This window comes from Meriones unguiculatus, chromosome 16, assembly GCF_030254825.1.
Source record: "Meriones unguiculatus strain TT.TT164.6M chromosome 16, Bangor_MerUng_6.1, whole genome shotgun sequence".
NCBI lineage: Eukaryota > Metazoa > Chordata > Mammalia > Rodentia > Muridae > Meriones > Meriones unguiculatus.
This window is the reverse complement of record NC_083363.1, coordinates 58990883-59006763: the sequence shown is the minus strand read 5'-3', so window position 1 is coordinate 59006763 and position 15881 is coordinate 58990883. Positions and strand designations below refer to the sequence as shown.

Genomic DNA, 15881 nt, shown 5'->3' with positions numbered 1-15881 from the left:
GGTGGCTACATGCTCAAGAAACCTTGTTCTACTCATTGCGGGCTAAGTCCCATCAAGAGTGCGCTGATGCAGCTGGCTCAGAGCATGAACACTAGCAGAAGGCATGCAGCTGGCCGGGGACATGCAAGCTATCATGCATGTAGCTGGCTGAGGACATGCAAGGTAGTTGAAAGATTTCCCACACAGCGTTACTGAAGAAAACAGAGTCTGATTCAAATATGACAAGGTAGCACAGGTGCACACTTGTCGCCTGGGTGCTTCCATCTTCTTAGAGGACTGTGTTTGTGCTTGGGGTTTGCTAATTAACTATTGAAATGTAGGGCGAACACTGTAGGATTCGAGTTATTCGATTCACTGTGTAAAGAAGACCCATCTCATAATTAGTCACTGGGTGGACAAGTCACACTTTCTTCAGGCTTCACACGGAAAAGTCTGTGACAGCTGGAACAGGAGAGAGGCTGACTGGTGGCATCACTACAGAGGGAGACGGCTTAGCCTACTCTGAGCTATGGGAGTTTCCGATTCAAGCGCAGAACCGTAGCAAACGTGCTGACGCCATGGCAGAGCACACCACGGAGCACTGGGCACTGGACACAAGTAGCCCAGATGCAGCCCTAAGAAAACCCAGTGCTCTGAAGCACGTTTACCCGACTCACGGGGAGCCTCTGAAGGAGGAATCTGTGACATTTTGAGCATGGCCTCCTTTCTCCCCAAGTATGCCCCACCTGGTCTCTCAGGCACAGAACAGTGGGCAGGAAGATGACTAAGGTTTCCCGGGGCCGGACCCTGCTCGGGCTTGCCTCTGTCACTCAGGGCACCTTCACCGTCGCAGCAGCTGGAGGTGGGCTCCGCCTTCATGTCACTGCAGCTCTTGGAGGTGGCCATCGGGCTCCTGAGCAGGCTTGACCTGGCCAATTCTGCGGATACAGAGAGGGATTACAGCAACCAGGCAGAAGGAGATGTTTAGTCAGCTAAGACTACTTTGTTAAATTAATGTAACTTTAGGCTGGAGACTCATGGCTCGGTCAAGAGAGTGCTTGCTATGCAAGCTCCGAAACCACGAGGAAGCAAAACGCCAGGTGTGGTAGAGCACACATGTAATCCTGTCACTGGGGGTGTGGCCATTTCCTAGGGCTTACTGATTCACTGTCTAGCCTAGGGGGACAGACCCAGGCCAACGATAGACCCTGTCTCAGACACACACACACACACACACACACACACACACACCAAAACAAAACAAAATGGAAAACACCCTATCTCCTCCATAAGAACACATGCCACACACACACACACACACATACACACACACACACACACACACACATGCACACGCACACGCACACGCACACACATTTTTAAAAGAATATAACTTTAGTATTCCGTTTCTCAGAGGATGGCCTGCTATAATTAATTGCATTCTTCAGTTGAACTCAAATGGTGCCCCTACTGAAGAGAAATTGGTCTCCACGCTCATTCAGAATGGGGGGAGGAGGAGGAAGGGCAAGAGGGCGCAGCTCTTGGCAGCTGTGCACGTGAGGACTGAGTTTCTTCACGGGAAAGGGCTCTTTGGTGCTGTACACACAGCCTACCATGTGTGCCGCCATCTTTGGGTCAGCTGTGGCGCACGGCACTCCCTCACGGTTGGTCAGGTCCCAGCCTCTCCATTTGGCCACCGGCGGGAGGAAACTGTTTCTGAGGGCTTCTGTGTGCTCACAGTAACCCTGCCTGGCTAACTTTTTGCTTATGCTAACACAGTGGTTCTAAACCTGTGGGTCCCGACCCCCACGGGGGGGGGGGAGGTCACATTTCAGGCATCCTGCATAGTAAGTGTTTATATTACGATTAATAACAGTAGCAAAATGACAGTTAGAAAGTGGCAATGAAATACTTTATGGTTGCGAGGGGGGGGTCATCACAACCTGAGGAACCGGATTGAAGGGCTAGGAAGCACTAGGAAAGTTGAGAATTACTGGGTTATTGCAACATAATCCTAAGGTTGGGCCGAGTAGGGCAAGACGCCTCTGTTAGGTAACCACAAAGCCTGCCTGCCGCAGCTGTTGCCAGGCAACCTGCATTACATCATCGCACATCCTTTGTTGGTCCCTGCAACCGAAAGGAGCCATTGATCAAATACTGACATTTATGTGTACGCATTAAAGAATAACGAGTCTCTGACAGGACATTTTGGTTACTGCCCACACTTGCTAACACACACACGCTGGTGGTCGACGGGTCCTGTGCTCTTTACAGGTCAGAGGCACAAGCACCGCAATGTCCAGCAGGCACTGGTGAGTGCCTCACGCTGTGTTCTCCACAACAGACCCCTCTCTTCCCCACAAGAAGCTAGACAGTAGGAGTGATTACAGTGGACAGCTCCTCAAACGGGGGCTTGCTTGCTTGCTTCCACACAGAACAGTAGCCCCAGCAGGTTACATGGCTGCAGCAGGGGCTTTCCATGTGAAGCTCATTGGTTTTCTAGGCAACTAAAGGGTGGGGTCTGTCCTGGTTGCTTCTTAAGCCGGGAATCAAGAAATATGCATTTCTTGGGAGTGATGGCTGTGGGTAAAAGATCAACGAACAACATAAGAGAGCTAGGTGAAAATGCATATCCGGCAATGTCGTAACTCCTTCTCAAACGGTCCGTCCAACCATCATGTTTCAGTATGTGTCTACATTAAACACTGAGGTAAAATTAAATTCAGTACACAGCTGCCTATTAATATCCAGGATCTAAAATCTAAGTGATGTGATGAAACAGACCAAGGTTATTACGACACTCAGAAGTAGAAACAGCAGTTCTAGCAAAAGTCAGCTTCTCCAGAGACAGGGTGGCTAAAGGGTGTGGCCAAGGATGGAAGGGAAGCTTGTTTTGTTTCCAGAATCCTAACCTATTTCTCCTTTGGACAGCGTCATCAAGATCAAGCAGCCAGGACATGTGTGTGGATCAAGGCTTCTGCCTGCCTCTTCTTGCCTAGACACAGGGACACCAGGAGACAGAGCGGGAGGAGTCACTCTGTCCCTCCATGCACCGAGCATTCTGGTCTGAGGAGCCTGCTGCTGCCACCTCAGCCAGTAGCAGCGGAGACACAGAAATCTGTCACAAATGTGGCGAAAATGACGCTATCATTGAAACCACATCCCACAAAGGCAGGCCAGAGTCATCATGTCTAATAAACACAGTGGCAGCTTGCCCAAATAAAATATTCCAATAGACCCAGCATCTCTGATAGAGCAGGGTACTCAGGGTGCTATTCAGAAACGCTGCTTGGAGCTGCAGAGATGGCTCAGTAGTTTGCAAAAGCCCACGGTGCTCTGCAAAGAGCAGCTCAGGTCCCAGCACCCACATCCAAGGCTCACATAGCTTACAACTCCAGATCCAGGGAATCTGACACCTTTTCCTGGCCTCTGTGGATTCCTGCACTCATGTAAGTACACCTGACACACACACACACACACACACACACACACACACACACACACACACCCTACAAACACACCACACTGCACACACACAGCACACACACACACACACACACACAAAACACACATGCATCACACACACAATTACAAAATAAATATTTTTCAAAAATTCACTCTCCTGTCAAAAAGTAAGAAAAACACAACTTGAATAACAAAAGGCAACCAAATGCCACCACTCCTCCAGGACTGGTGGGAGAACAAACTTGGAATGCTGCTGTAGAAATCAACATGGAGATTCCTCAGAAAACTGGGAACCAGTCTACCTCAAGAACCAGCTATACCACTCCGGGTCATATACTCAAAGGATGCTCCATCCTACCACAAGGACACTTGCTCGACTATGTTCATAATGGCTTTATTCATAACAGCCAGAAACTGGAAATGACCTTTGGTCCTTCTACCAAAGAATGGATAAAAAGAAGTGTGGAACATTCACACAGTGGATTCTTACTCAGCTGTTCAAACAACAGCAGCATAAAGTTTGTAGGCAAATGGATGGAACTAGAAGAAACAATCCTGAGTAGGGCAACCCAGACCCAGAAAGACAAACATGCTGTGTATCACTTCTAAGTGGGTATGACATGTTAAGCGAAGGATCATTACACTACAGTCCACAGACCCAGAGAAATTAAAGAGCAGAGGCCTAGCGGGGGCGGGGAGACACAAGATCTCACTGGGGAGGGAAAGCAGACTAGATCTTGTGGGTGGACGGGGTGTGGGTGGGATGGGAAGAGAGGAATTAGGTGGTGGGGAGACAGAGGGAGAGAGAGTGGGGACAGACGACTGGAATGGGGGCGTGTAGTGGAAAGTGTGGAAACTTCCTGGATCCCATGAGGATGGCCCTTGTGTCACCTAGTAATGGAGGATGTGGAACCCAAACCAGCCATCTTCTGTAGCCAGACAAGGCTCCCAGTGGTGGGACACCAATCCAGCCACAAAACCTTCGACCCACACCTGTCCTACCTGCGCACTGGGGCCATGGCGACACAGAACTTGTAGGAGTAGCCAACCAATAACTGGTCTAATCTGAGGCCTGCCCCATGAGAAAGAGCCTCTGCCTGGCACTGCCCGGATGGCCAGCAATGGAAGCTGGATGGCTCAGAGAGCTAGAGTACACCCAAACATGACTAACCAAACAAAGTCAATGGAATTCTTTCTAATGCTATTCAGCTATCCGCATAGACAGTGCCAAATAGTAGTTGGAGCTTGGGGAACCCAGGAGGAGAGGGGGAGGAAGGAATGTAGAAGTCAGGGGGGTTGAGGATTCAATAACATGGCCCATAGAATCAGGGCAGCACCCACAGGGGCTCACGGAGACTGAGGTGTCAGCACGGAGCCTACATGGGCCTGCATGAGGTCCTGTGCATACATGCTATGGTTTTTCAGCTTGGAATTTTTTGTTGTACTCCTAACAGCAGGAGTGAGGGTTCCTCTGAATCTTTTCCCTGCTCATAGGCCCTGTTCCTCCTACTGGTTGCATCATCCAGCCTTGATATGAGGGCTCATGCCTAGTCTTACTGAATTTTGTTATGTTGTATTTGGTTGGTATTACTGGGCAGGAAAACAGAGGAGCACTGGGTCTGGGGGAGGAGCGGTGTTAGGAGGGGCTGGGAGGAGGGGAGGCCCAAGTTAGGATGTTTCATGCAAGACAAGCTTAAAAAAAAAAGAATAAAGAAAATCAGAAATTAAGATTATTTGATGAGAATTTCAAAGAAACTGTCCATAAAAACACTTTGATGAATCTAGACAAACTCTCTTAAGGGAAAGGAACAAATACAAAATAAAACTGATAAACCCCCTAACAAGACCGGATGAAAACAAAAAGAAAATACAGACACAAAACACAAAGTCAAGAACAGACATGAGGGACATAGCTATAGATCTCACAGCAACTGAGAGTCAATAAAAGAATGCAAGGAACAACTCTATCTCTTATGCGAGAATTTAGAAATAAGATGACCAAATTCTCAAAAAAAAAAAAAAAACCCACAAATTTCCAAAAGCCAGACAAGATGAAACAGATTATAAGGATAATCTTAAATTCATGAGAGAAATCAAACAAAATCAAACAGGATGAAAACTCTCCTTTTGAAGACTTCTGGGTCCAACTGGTCCCATAACAATTTTACCCAACACAGAAACTGCATTACTTTCTCCCAGGAATAGAAGAGGAGAAAAACTCAACCTATTTGATGAGAATGGTGTCAGCTCAGCATGGAAACTCGGGAAACAGTATTTAAGAAGGAAGGAAATGGCAGACCAATAACTTCTATGAAAGTTATGAAAAGACCGGTAACTTTGACATGAAAGCCCTCAAAATATATTAGCAGCTGGAGTGATGGATTGCAGTCGCTGGACAATGAGTCCATCCAGGAAATATTTAAGCTGTTGTCTTAGTTAGCTTTAACTGACAACTTGACACAGCCCAGAGTCACCTAAAGATGCTCAGATCACATGGGCCTGTGGGACCTGTCTCGGTTGTTAATTGGTGTAAGAAGATGCAGCCCATTGTGGGTGGGGCCAGTCCTTGAGCAGGAGGGCCTGGGCTGTGTGAGAAGGCCAGTTAAATCACTGGCCTGCTACAGCAGCAAGCTGTGTTCCTCCGTTTCAAATTCCTGCTGGGACTCCTATCCTGACTTCCCTTAGGTGATAAACTAAGGATAACATGAAATAAACCTAAGTTTCTACTGGTCAGAGTATTTACTCTTAATAGTAACAGTAAGCAAACTAGAAAAATATACCAGGCTTGTCAGTATTTGAAACAAACCAATACAATCTACCAGACCAAAGAAGGAAACTCTGATATCAATCGACAGAAAAAGCACCTAACAAAATCCAGCACCCATTTATGAGAAATGCAAACCCTCCAGAAAGCTAAGTGAAACACATTCTAAGCTTAATAAGGATTATATGTAAATCTGCATGGCTGAAATCATAGTTAACCAGGGAAATTTCTTTCCTCCCAAAATTGAGGAGAACAAAATGATGATTACTGTTACCTTTATTCCAAAATAGAAGTAGAGATTCTAGCCACTGGAATGAGGCAAGAAGGTGAAATAAAGCCAGAAATAAGAAATATAATTGTTCCTACTTTATAAAAAGACAAAAAGTCCACCCACAGCAGAACTCTTCAGAATACTGATTTCAGCAAAGTACCCAGTTACAGAATCAACAAAACTGCTACTGTGTCCTCATGGGCTATGCTGAAAATTACAAATGCTCCAGTTAGACATCAAGAAGACCCGGATGGGTGGAGAGAAATTCCATGGTTATGAGCTGGGTGACCTGCCCAGCAGGATCATACTTTCAATGCAATCACTAATAAAATCCCAGAGAGTTTTATATTAGAAATGGACACATGTGTTCTAAACTTCACACAAAGACATCAAGTCCTAGAATGGCTAAAATTGTCCTTAGAATAAGAAGGTTAGAGAAGTCACTTTCTGTGATGCTGATATTCCATCAGTCAAGATGACATGCTATTGGCAAAGGGAAGAGAAAGAGATCAATAGAACAGAAACCAGACTCAACACACATAAATGTGCTCCCACTGATCTTTACACCTGTGTAAAAATTAACAACATGGAATATTTGGTTTTTTAAAAAGATTTGTTTTATTTTAGGTATGTTAGTAATTTTTCTGTAAGTATCTATCTATAGCATGTGTGTACCTGGTGGCCACAGAGGCCAGAAGATGTCAGATCCACCGAAACTGGAGTTAGACCATTGTGAGTTCCTGTGTGGGTGCTGAGACCTGAACCTAGGTCCTCTTCAGGAACAAGTTCTTTATGAACACTGAGCTGACCCGCAAACGCTGAAGTATTGCTGTGTGTGTGTGTGTGTGTGTGTGAAGGAATATAGGGAGAAACAGCTAAAATTAAGGGGCATTTGAGGAGTGATATGGAAACCTAATAAAGCAGAAACTTCCTAAAATACACATATATAGGAAGGCAGTGTAAATGAAATTGCCAAATAATGCGGGAGAAAGAGTCCCAACTGGCCATCTCTTATCGCCTCCCACTCCGCCCGGCCTGAACCACTCTCTCTTTCTTCGGGCTCTGCGCCTCGCAGGCGGGCCTCCACCACACTACAGGGCTGCGGAACGCAGCCGGATCCACGATGCTCCCCACCTAGTCTGGCAGAAGGTCCCCAAAGGTTGGATGCGGCCGGATTCCTTCCCCAACTTACATCTTCCCAAGGCCGCCACCTCCTCCCACTCTTCTCACACCCGGACGCCGGCGCAACTCTGTCGTCAGTAGGATTGGGTTATATCTAATGAGTTGTTAGCCAAAGAGGCTCCATGGGATTCCCCAAACAACCCAGGTTGTTGCCAAGACAATAGATTGTTCTTCCCAAACTGCCAGCAAGGCCCCATTGCTGAAGATAACACCTACACAGGTCATGGAAGATGGAGGTGTTGAGCCGGTGTCTACATAGAGCCTGTACCCCTCTGCTCAGCATCTGCGGTAGAGTAAGGCCTCTGCGTGCTCTCAAAGAGAGACGTAAATTCTAAGCCAGCCACAAGCCCTTTGTCTACAATAGTAGACAAACTACGCTAGTGCAACCGTGGCACGAAGTGTGTGGGAGTGACCAACCAATCAGTGATTCATCTGACGTAAGGCCCCCTCCATGAACCCATGCCCAGCACTGCTTTGGTAACCAAGAATCTGAGCTTAGATAGCCCAGGGACCTAAGCTAAAACTAAATGCTTGTCTAAAAAAAAGAAAAAGTACATAGTGATAAAATGACTCCTAATGATATTCTGTTATACTCAGATCAGTGCCTACTTCAGCTATCATCGGAGAAGCTTCCTCCTTGAAGTAGGTGGAAACACCGAGAGATACCCACAGCCAGACATTATTCAGAGAGTGAGAGACTTTGGAACACCAGCCCTAAAAGAGATGTCTCCATCAAATCCCTCCCCTCAGACATCAGGGAACCCTTCAGAAGAAGAGATGGAGAAAGTGTAAGAGCCAGAGGGGATGGAGGACACCCAGAAAACAAAGCCCTCTAAATCAACATGAGCAAAGCTCCTCTGAATCACAGACTGAAGCAGCATGCACAGGGCCTGCACGGGTCGGCTCCAGGTCCTCTGCAAGTATCTTAGGCTTCCAGTTTGGTGTTTGTGTGGGGCTCCCGAGTGTGTGGAGTGGGTCTCTGACTCTTGTGCCTTTTATTGGGCTCTTTTCCTTCAGTTGGTTTGTCTTCTTCAACTTCAGTGTAATAGTTTTTGCTTTATCTCATATTTTATTTTATTATTTTGAAAAAAAATGGACGGATGGGCAGATGGACGGATGGACGGATGGATGAATGGGTGAAAACCTAGCCACTAGGGTAAAAGGTAACAACTGAACTGTCTTCTTGTGCCTGCTGGGAAAGGGAAAACCAGTTTTCTCCAATAGAGTGACACTGGGTGTATCAACCATTCCAGAGCAGGCCTCAGGTTCGGGAGTAGTTGACCAACATACAATAGATTCCACGGTTTGTTTTTGTTTTTTGTTTGTTTGTTTGTGTGTGTGTACTTTTATTTGGTTATAGTTTAGTGGGAGGTTGTTTTGTTTTGTTTTTTTCTCTTTGAGTGTGATTTTAATTTTGTTTTCTTGATTTTGGGTTTTTTTGTTGTTAAATTGAGTTTTTGTTTCTTTATTCAGAAAGAAAAAATTGTGTAAGTAGGAAGGGGATAGGATCTAGAATAACTTGGGGAAGAGAAAAGATATGATCAAATTATATTTAAAATTAAAATTGTTTTAGATAATAAAAATAAAACAAATCATATTACAATAATAACTTTAGCCCCAAAGGAAATGAAGAAAGAAAGAAAGAAAGAAAGAAAGAAAGAAAGAAAGAAAGAAAGAAAGAAAGAAAGAAAGAAAGAAAGAAAGAAAGGAAGGAAGGAAGGAAGGAAGGAAGGAAGGAAGAAAGAAAGGAAGAAAGAAAGAAAGACAGACATATAGAAAGAGGAAAGAGAGGGAAGGGAAGAAAAATGTTTGATCTGAATCTCTGAATCTCAAACCTCACACAAAATGAAGCATAGAAAACCCCATAAAACTTCTAGAAAAAAAAATGCAGCCAGTCCTGATGAGACCTGATAAGTTAGGGTCACAGGGAAGGTAAGGAGGACCTCCCCTATCAGTGGACTTGAAGAGGGGCATGGGAGGAGATGAGGGAGGGAGGGTGGAATTGGGAGGGGCTGAGGGAGAGGGCTACAGCTGGGATACAAAGTGAATAAACTGTAATTAATATAAAAAATTTAAATTAAGATTAAAAAAATCTATAAGACTTAAAGCTAGTATTTACATTTGACACCAAAATAAAGACCTAGGAAAAGAAAATCAGACGCATTAAAGAAAATCAGACGCCTTGATGAAGGTGCCTACTGTGGATGGAATGACAAGTCATAAAACAAGAGAAAAGCTTCCAAATGACTGATTCTGACTGAGGTCTCATCTCACCGACGAAGCTCAAAGCGTTCACTGGAAAATTCACCAAGCAAATGCACAGGCCGGTGACAACTGACAAGCAGTACTAACAAGGAAATGCATGAAGAGAGTCGACACCGTTGGCAATTACGGAAACGCAAATTAAAATCACTGAGTTATCACATAACCGACGGGGAGATGAGTATCTCAAAAACATGCTGAAACATTGTGCTGCTGAAGATGCAGATAGAATAACTGGTCATTCTCTCCGGCAAAATGGCACTGTTGCTTTGAAAGAATTGCCTGGTAATTCTCTTCACAGTGACATGTTGAATTACCACGGGACTTGGCAATTGCACGCTTGGCTATGTGTCCTAAATAAATGAAAGTTTATGACTACATTGAATTTGTACATGAATGTTCATAATCTGCTTTATTTATACTAGCCTCAACTTAGATGTAATTTGGATTAATCAACAAATAAGTGGTTAAATATATATATATATAGAGAGAGAGAGATATGTGTGTGTTTAAAAAAATATATATGGTACATATATCACCTAGAATACATCAATTCTCATCAATAAAAAGGAATGGAATGTCACATAGATTGTATAGATTTACAGAAAATTATGCTGAGTGACAAGCCAGTCAATTCTGAAAGGCTATGTGCTGTGACTCCATTTGTAAAATAGTTTTAAGATGTAACATTTTAGAATGAGAACACAGTGATTCCCAAAGGCCAGGGGAAGGTTTGTGAGGTGTGTGGGCATGGCTGTAAAAGGCAAACTATAGGACCCTTTCCGTCATGGAATTCCCCTGCATCGGGAGTGTAGTGATAACAACGTGAACCTACACACATGATTAAAAACCCAAACAGCTGAACCAGAAAAGCTGAGACAATCTGAATAAAATCTTTGGGTTTTACCAGTGTTGATGCCCGGGTCATGGCTTCGTGATATTATTCTGTAAGGTGTTAGCACGGGGGGCGGGGGGGGGGGGAGGCTACAGGGTAACACCACGCTATTATGCCAACTGTCTTAATAAAACTGCACTGAAGAAAACACAAAGAGGCTGAGGTAGGGTGGATGTAGCGGGCTTACCAGGACTGAGCAAGGCACTAAAATAAAGCAGCAGAGCGCGTAAAGGGGGGTTTGAAAGGAACCCCAGGTGGGTTTGGTTTTAGGCCCTCTCCCTGGAGGAAAACCAGCCAAGAGCCACGCCATCCTGAGCACAGCTACCTGCATGGCGCATCTTCTTTCTCTGTGCCTTTTCGTCCAAAGCCATCCACCAAGATTTTTTAAACGCACGTGCGGGGGAAATAGACTTGGAGTCAGCATCGCCAGCTGGCGTGTCCGAGCATCCTTCCAGAGTTGAAACCACGGAGGAGAGTTCCTTTTGGTGCCTGTTTGATTCAGATTTTTTTAAAGTAGATAAAAAAAAATAAAAAAAAAAAGAGGGTAAAGGAGCTATCCATGAAGAAGGAAGAGGAGCACATTAATACATTACAGGAGCGAGCGCCCGAAGGCTAGCCTTTCTGGGGAAAATTCGTGTATTCATCCCATTTTCCTGTTCATCAAAACTCACCCTTCCTCCTATCAAACTGAGTGTTAATATGCCCTGGCTGCAGGGACACAGGGGAGTGGTCAGGTCCAGCCCCTGAGTCAGGCGTTGTAGGGCCCATCACAGCTTTGTTCTCTCCAAGATGTGTGACCTCACTAAGTCACCCCATTGTAGGCGCTAGTTTTTTAAATGCTACTTCATTTGGGGGCTCCTTAAAGCTTATATCTCCCTCCCAACCTCCCAACCCCAGGTAGGGGGAAAAGAAGGTTGTAAGGGAAAGGAGAGGTAGCCTTTTTTGCTACTTCCTGCTGGGTAAGGGCGAAGGATTCTTCTGGGGACAACACCAATATCCGCCATCAGGAAATCCAGAAGTCCAGGGAACCAGCAAGCGAGCCATGACACCATCAAACCACCATGCCAGCCAGCCAGCCAGCCAGCCAGCCATCAAACCATCAAACCAGCAAGCCAGCCAGCCAGCCAGCCAGCCAGCCAGCCAGCCAGCCATCACACCATCAAACCAGCAAGCCAGCAAGCCAGCCAGCCAGCCAGCCAGCCATCACACCATCAAACCAGCAAGCCATCAAACCATCAAACCATCAAACCAGCCAGCCATCAAACCATCAAACCAGCAAGCAAGCCAGCCAGCCAGCCAGCAAGCCAGCAAGCCAGCAAGCCAGCAAGCCAGCAAGCCAGCAAGCAGTCCGCTTCTGCTTGCTCCAAGACGCTGCACTTTTTTTTCCTCTGGGCTATCATATTTATACCCCTCCAAGTCCTCCTACTTCAACTAATTTCAGCTGGCAAAGACCACGCTCCAAACGAGGCAATTAACAGGTGTGAACAAACTACTCCCACCCCACTTGGGATTGTAACAAGAACGTGTTTGCGTACCATAAATGTCCACAGCGCTCCATCTACTCTATGCTTCCTCGGTTTTGTCAGCTCCTGCCCAGGAAACCCCATCGTACACCAACTACACGGGGCTGCTCTGAGGATGGCCGGGGGGGGGGGACGACAGCAGCATAGGTTGTAGGAGTGCAGGCAATATGGAAACCGGACTCGCTAACCCAAGTGGCATCCAGCAGGCTCTTGTAGACCTTAGACTTCCCACACTTGCAAAGATGGTGGGAATGCTGAAGAGTCTCTGAGGCCAGGAGGGATCCGGAAATGCTCAAGGCTCTCCCCAAACATTTCTGTCTGTGAGCTCCAAAAACAGCAGCCATGGGACACCTGTGCAGCCCTGCCCGATGGTCCATCCTTTGTGTGACCATCTCCTCAGTGTGCATCTCATGGCAGAAAGGACCATAATTCACACACCCACTCCTCCTGGTGCATGGTTTGCCTCAGGTTAAAAAAAAAATGGAGGCTGTTATATTTTTTGTTATTTATTTATTTCACACCCAAAGGAAAACTTCAAAACGGTGGAATGTTGTTAATAGCTAAGTGGGAGAGATCACGTTCCTAATGTCATTAACTGAAAAAGGGAGCCGAGGGCCGTGGCTTCTGTAGACTATGGCTCGGCCTTCTGCTCTTTCTTCCTGTGAGTTCCTACACTCAACCTCCTGTCACCACCTCTCCCACCTTACAGCTGGGAAAACAGCCTCCTTGAGGCCGAGTAACCTGCCCAGAGTGTGACAGCCGCAATAGTAAAAGTCTCTGACTCTAACATCCGGTCCCCCCAGCCCTCGAAACAGAAAACACAAAGCACCGAATTCACTACTCAGATAACAGACAACTAACAGAACCCAGGCTCTAAGCAAAAGCTGGCCATTTTGCTAAGATTTAAACAAGGAAGACAGTTAAGGTGCTGGGTGAAAACAGAGAAGCTAGCTTATACTCCAGGGATGTTTACTCATTTGGTTTTCAGTTTATTCGAAAAATTTAGAAGCAAGCACATTTGTGCTTCCACAAATTCCCAACAGTAAACACCGCAGCATCGCCTTCTAAGACAGTCCACTACGGGACAGAGCTCTCTTTCTCCCACTTTGGTGCCTGTGTTAACGCTAAGTTTGTTAGTAAGGAAGGACTTTGCTCAGATAAAAATTCTGGTTAATACGAATTTTCAGTCTTTCTGTTTGCTATCTCCCTCTTAGATATTCTCCTAGAGGAACAGGCAGGAATATCTGTACAAACAACTCTAAGAAATGTTAATCAGATCTGGCACATTTCCAAAGAGAGTTGGGATTGGTTGTGATTTTGTTGGTACCGCAAATGAGCAGAAGCATGATACAAGCTGGAGAGAGGCTGAAGAAGTGTCTTTCCCAAACCTGTCACCACAGCTCTCATAAGGAAACAGATCGGGGGTCATGGAAAGGTGTAAGAGGGAGTTAAGGTGCCTATCAAAGTTACACAGAATGAAGCCCAGCCCTCAGGCTTATGCTTGCTCCCTCACTCACTAGGCTAAGGTCCTTCAGAAAGGGAAGAGCAGGAGGGGCCGGTGGGGCAGGGGAACAGGAAGGGAATGGGGCGGGGTGGGAGCAGGGGAGAGTTGGGGAGGCAGGTGGTTTGGGAACTCACTTGCTGCCCTGTTCCCTGTTGTGCCACCAGTCCATGACTAGGGACTCAGCGTACAGCTCCTGCATCTTCTCCAGGTCACTGTAGCCCTGCTGCATTTCCTGCAGCAAGAGGTTCAGATCTTCATCCTGACGAAATGACAAAATAGATGTGTCACCAGCTCCTGGGACAGCACAAACACCTTGGACAAAAGCATGAAACTGGGGTGAGTTGGTTGTCAGTTGCCATTCGAGCGCTGGGAGCCGAGCTTGGGACTTCGGGAAGAGGAGCAAGAGCTCTTAATTACTGAGCCATCTCTCCAGTCTTAACAGCTGCCTGTGACCCAGTAGGTGGCCACACACCCATTCATACACAGTTGGTGCCAACTGGGCTCAGGAAGCTGGTAGTTACATTTGTAAAAGGACACGAAGTCATCATGGGGACGGGTTGGTGGGAGTTCAACGACAATAGTGCAGGATGTGAAAAGCACTGCACTGGAGAGGTGGCCCAGCAGTTGAGAGCACTGGCTGTTCTCCCACAGGAACAGACCCGTGTGATCCAGCTCCAGGGGACCCTCTTCTGTTCCTCCAAGGGTCCAGACACACACTCGGGCAAAACATTCACACACGGAAAATAAAACAATGGAAAGCAAACAAAACCAAACATATCAGAAGTGTGCCGATGTGGTGAGCCACGTGCTGCTTTTCAAATTTAAGCCAGCACTGCATTTCCGCACTAAGGCCGGCACGGCCATGGAGCGTCAGAGGCTTTACGTGTTCGCTTTTATTTGTTAAGTCATGTTCGCAGCTTTGCATGTTTATACCTGAGAATAACAGCGTCTCACGGGCTTGTGTGAGCGTGGGAAGCCCCACCTCCTCTCAACGTTTTAGGAAAATCTGTCTGCAAAGATCATCTTTGTTTCATTACAGACGTCAGCCCAGAACCTTGAGCATGAACTGGTGTTATTCTCTTCTTCAATATTTGGTTCAGGTCAGCGGGGGCTGGAGCCACCTTTGAGGAAACCATCTAGCTACGAACTCAATTTCTTTGGTAGATGTAGGGTTGCTTACACTTCATCTGAGTGCCTTCCTCCTCTGAAATGCATGCCGGGAGACCAAGGACCGCATCCCACAGGGATTAAAGATTTGGTTTTATGGACACTGCCAGACTGCTTTCCAGCCTCACTGCGTTCTATACTCCAGCCAACAATGTGTCAGTGAAGAGGCTACACCCCCAGGAACCAGCTCAAGCCGCCGAGCTGGCCGGCCATGGGGGTTCAGGAGCGCACCTCCCTCTGAGCCTTTTGCTTCGTCCAGTTCCCAGACTCGGTAGTCTCCTCCGTCCGCGTGCTCCGGTCTCTGATTTGTCCTGATAACCCCCAGTAAGTGTCTCCGTGGGTGTGCAAGAAGGGGAAAAGCAGCAAGGCCGCCTTCTGCAGAGGACTCCTGCGGTACGCCCTCAGGCAGAGGGAGGGGGACTGCGGAGGAGGGCTGTGTAACTCCCCTGAGCTGCCATCGGTGTGGACAGCTCAGTGGTCACCAGGCTACGCTCCCTGAGAGGTCAGGAGGTGGCCGCTGAGCATCTGCAGTTTTCTGAAAGTTTCCTACACCCGTGTTCCCACAGCAGTAGCTAAAAGCCTTTACATGTGCGGTCTGGAGAGATGGCTCAGTGGTTAAGTGCACGGGCTGCTCTTGCCAAGGACCCGGGTCCTATTCTTAGCAGCCGCATGGTGACTCACAGCCATCTGTAACCACAAGGCACTTGAAGCCATCTTTGGCCTCCACAGGCACCAGCCATGCATGTGGCACGCAGACATACACACAGGCAAACACCTATACGCAAAAGTAATAAAACGATGTATTTTTGAAAAATTAAAAAACAAAACAAACAAACAAAAAAACCCACAACACTTTACATACAGATCCC

The 15881-nt window shown here is 46.7% G+C and overlaps 1 protein-coding gene across 1 annotated transcript in view; it reads right to left on the bottom strand.

Moving 5' to 3' along the window:
* Vwa3b (von Willebrand factor A domain containing 3B) overlaps window positions 1-15881 on the bottom strand; it is a 152799-nt gene that overhangs the window by 47642 nt on the left and 89276 nt on the right. Inside the window, exons 15-17 of the mRNA XM_060369869.1 lie at window positions 13980-14104; window positions 11144-11307; window positions 726-917 (exon numbers count right to left, since the gene is read on the bottom strand). Coding sequence (XP_060225852.1) covers window positions 726-917; window positions 11144-11307; window positions 13980-14104 — 481 coding nt within the window. The remainder of the gene's footprint in view (window positions 1-725; window positions 918-11143; window positions 11308-13979; window positions 14105-15881) is intronic.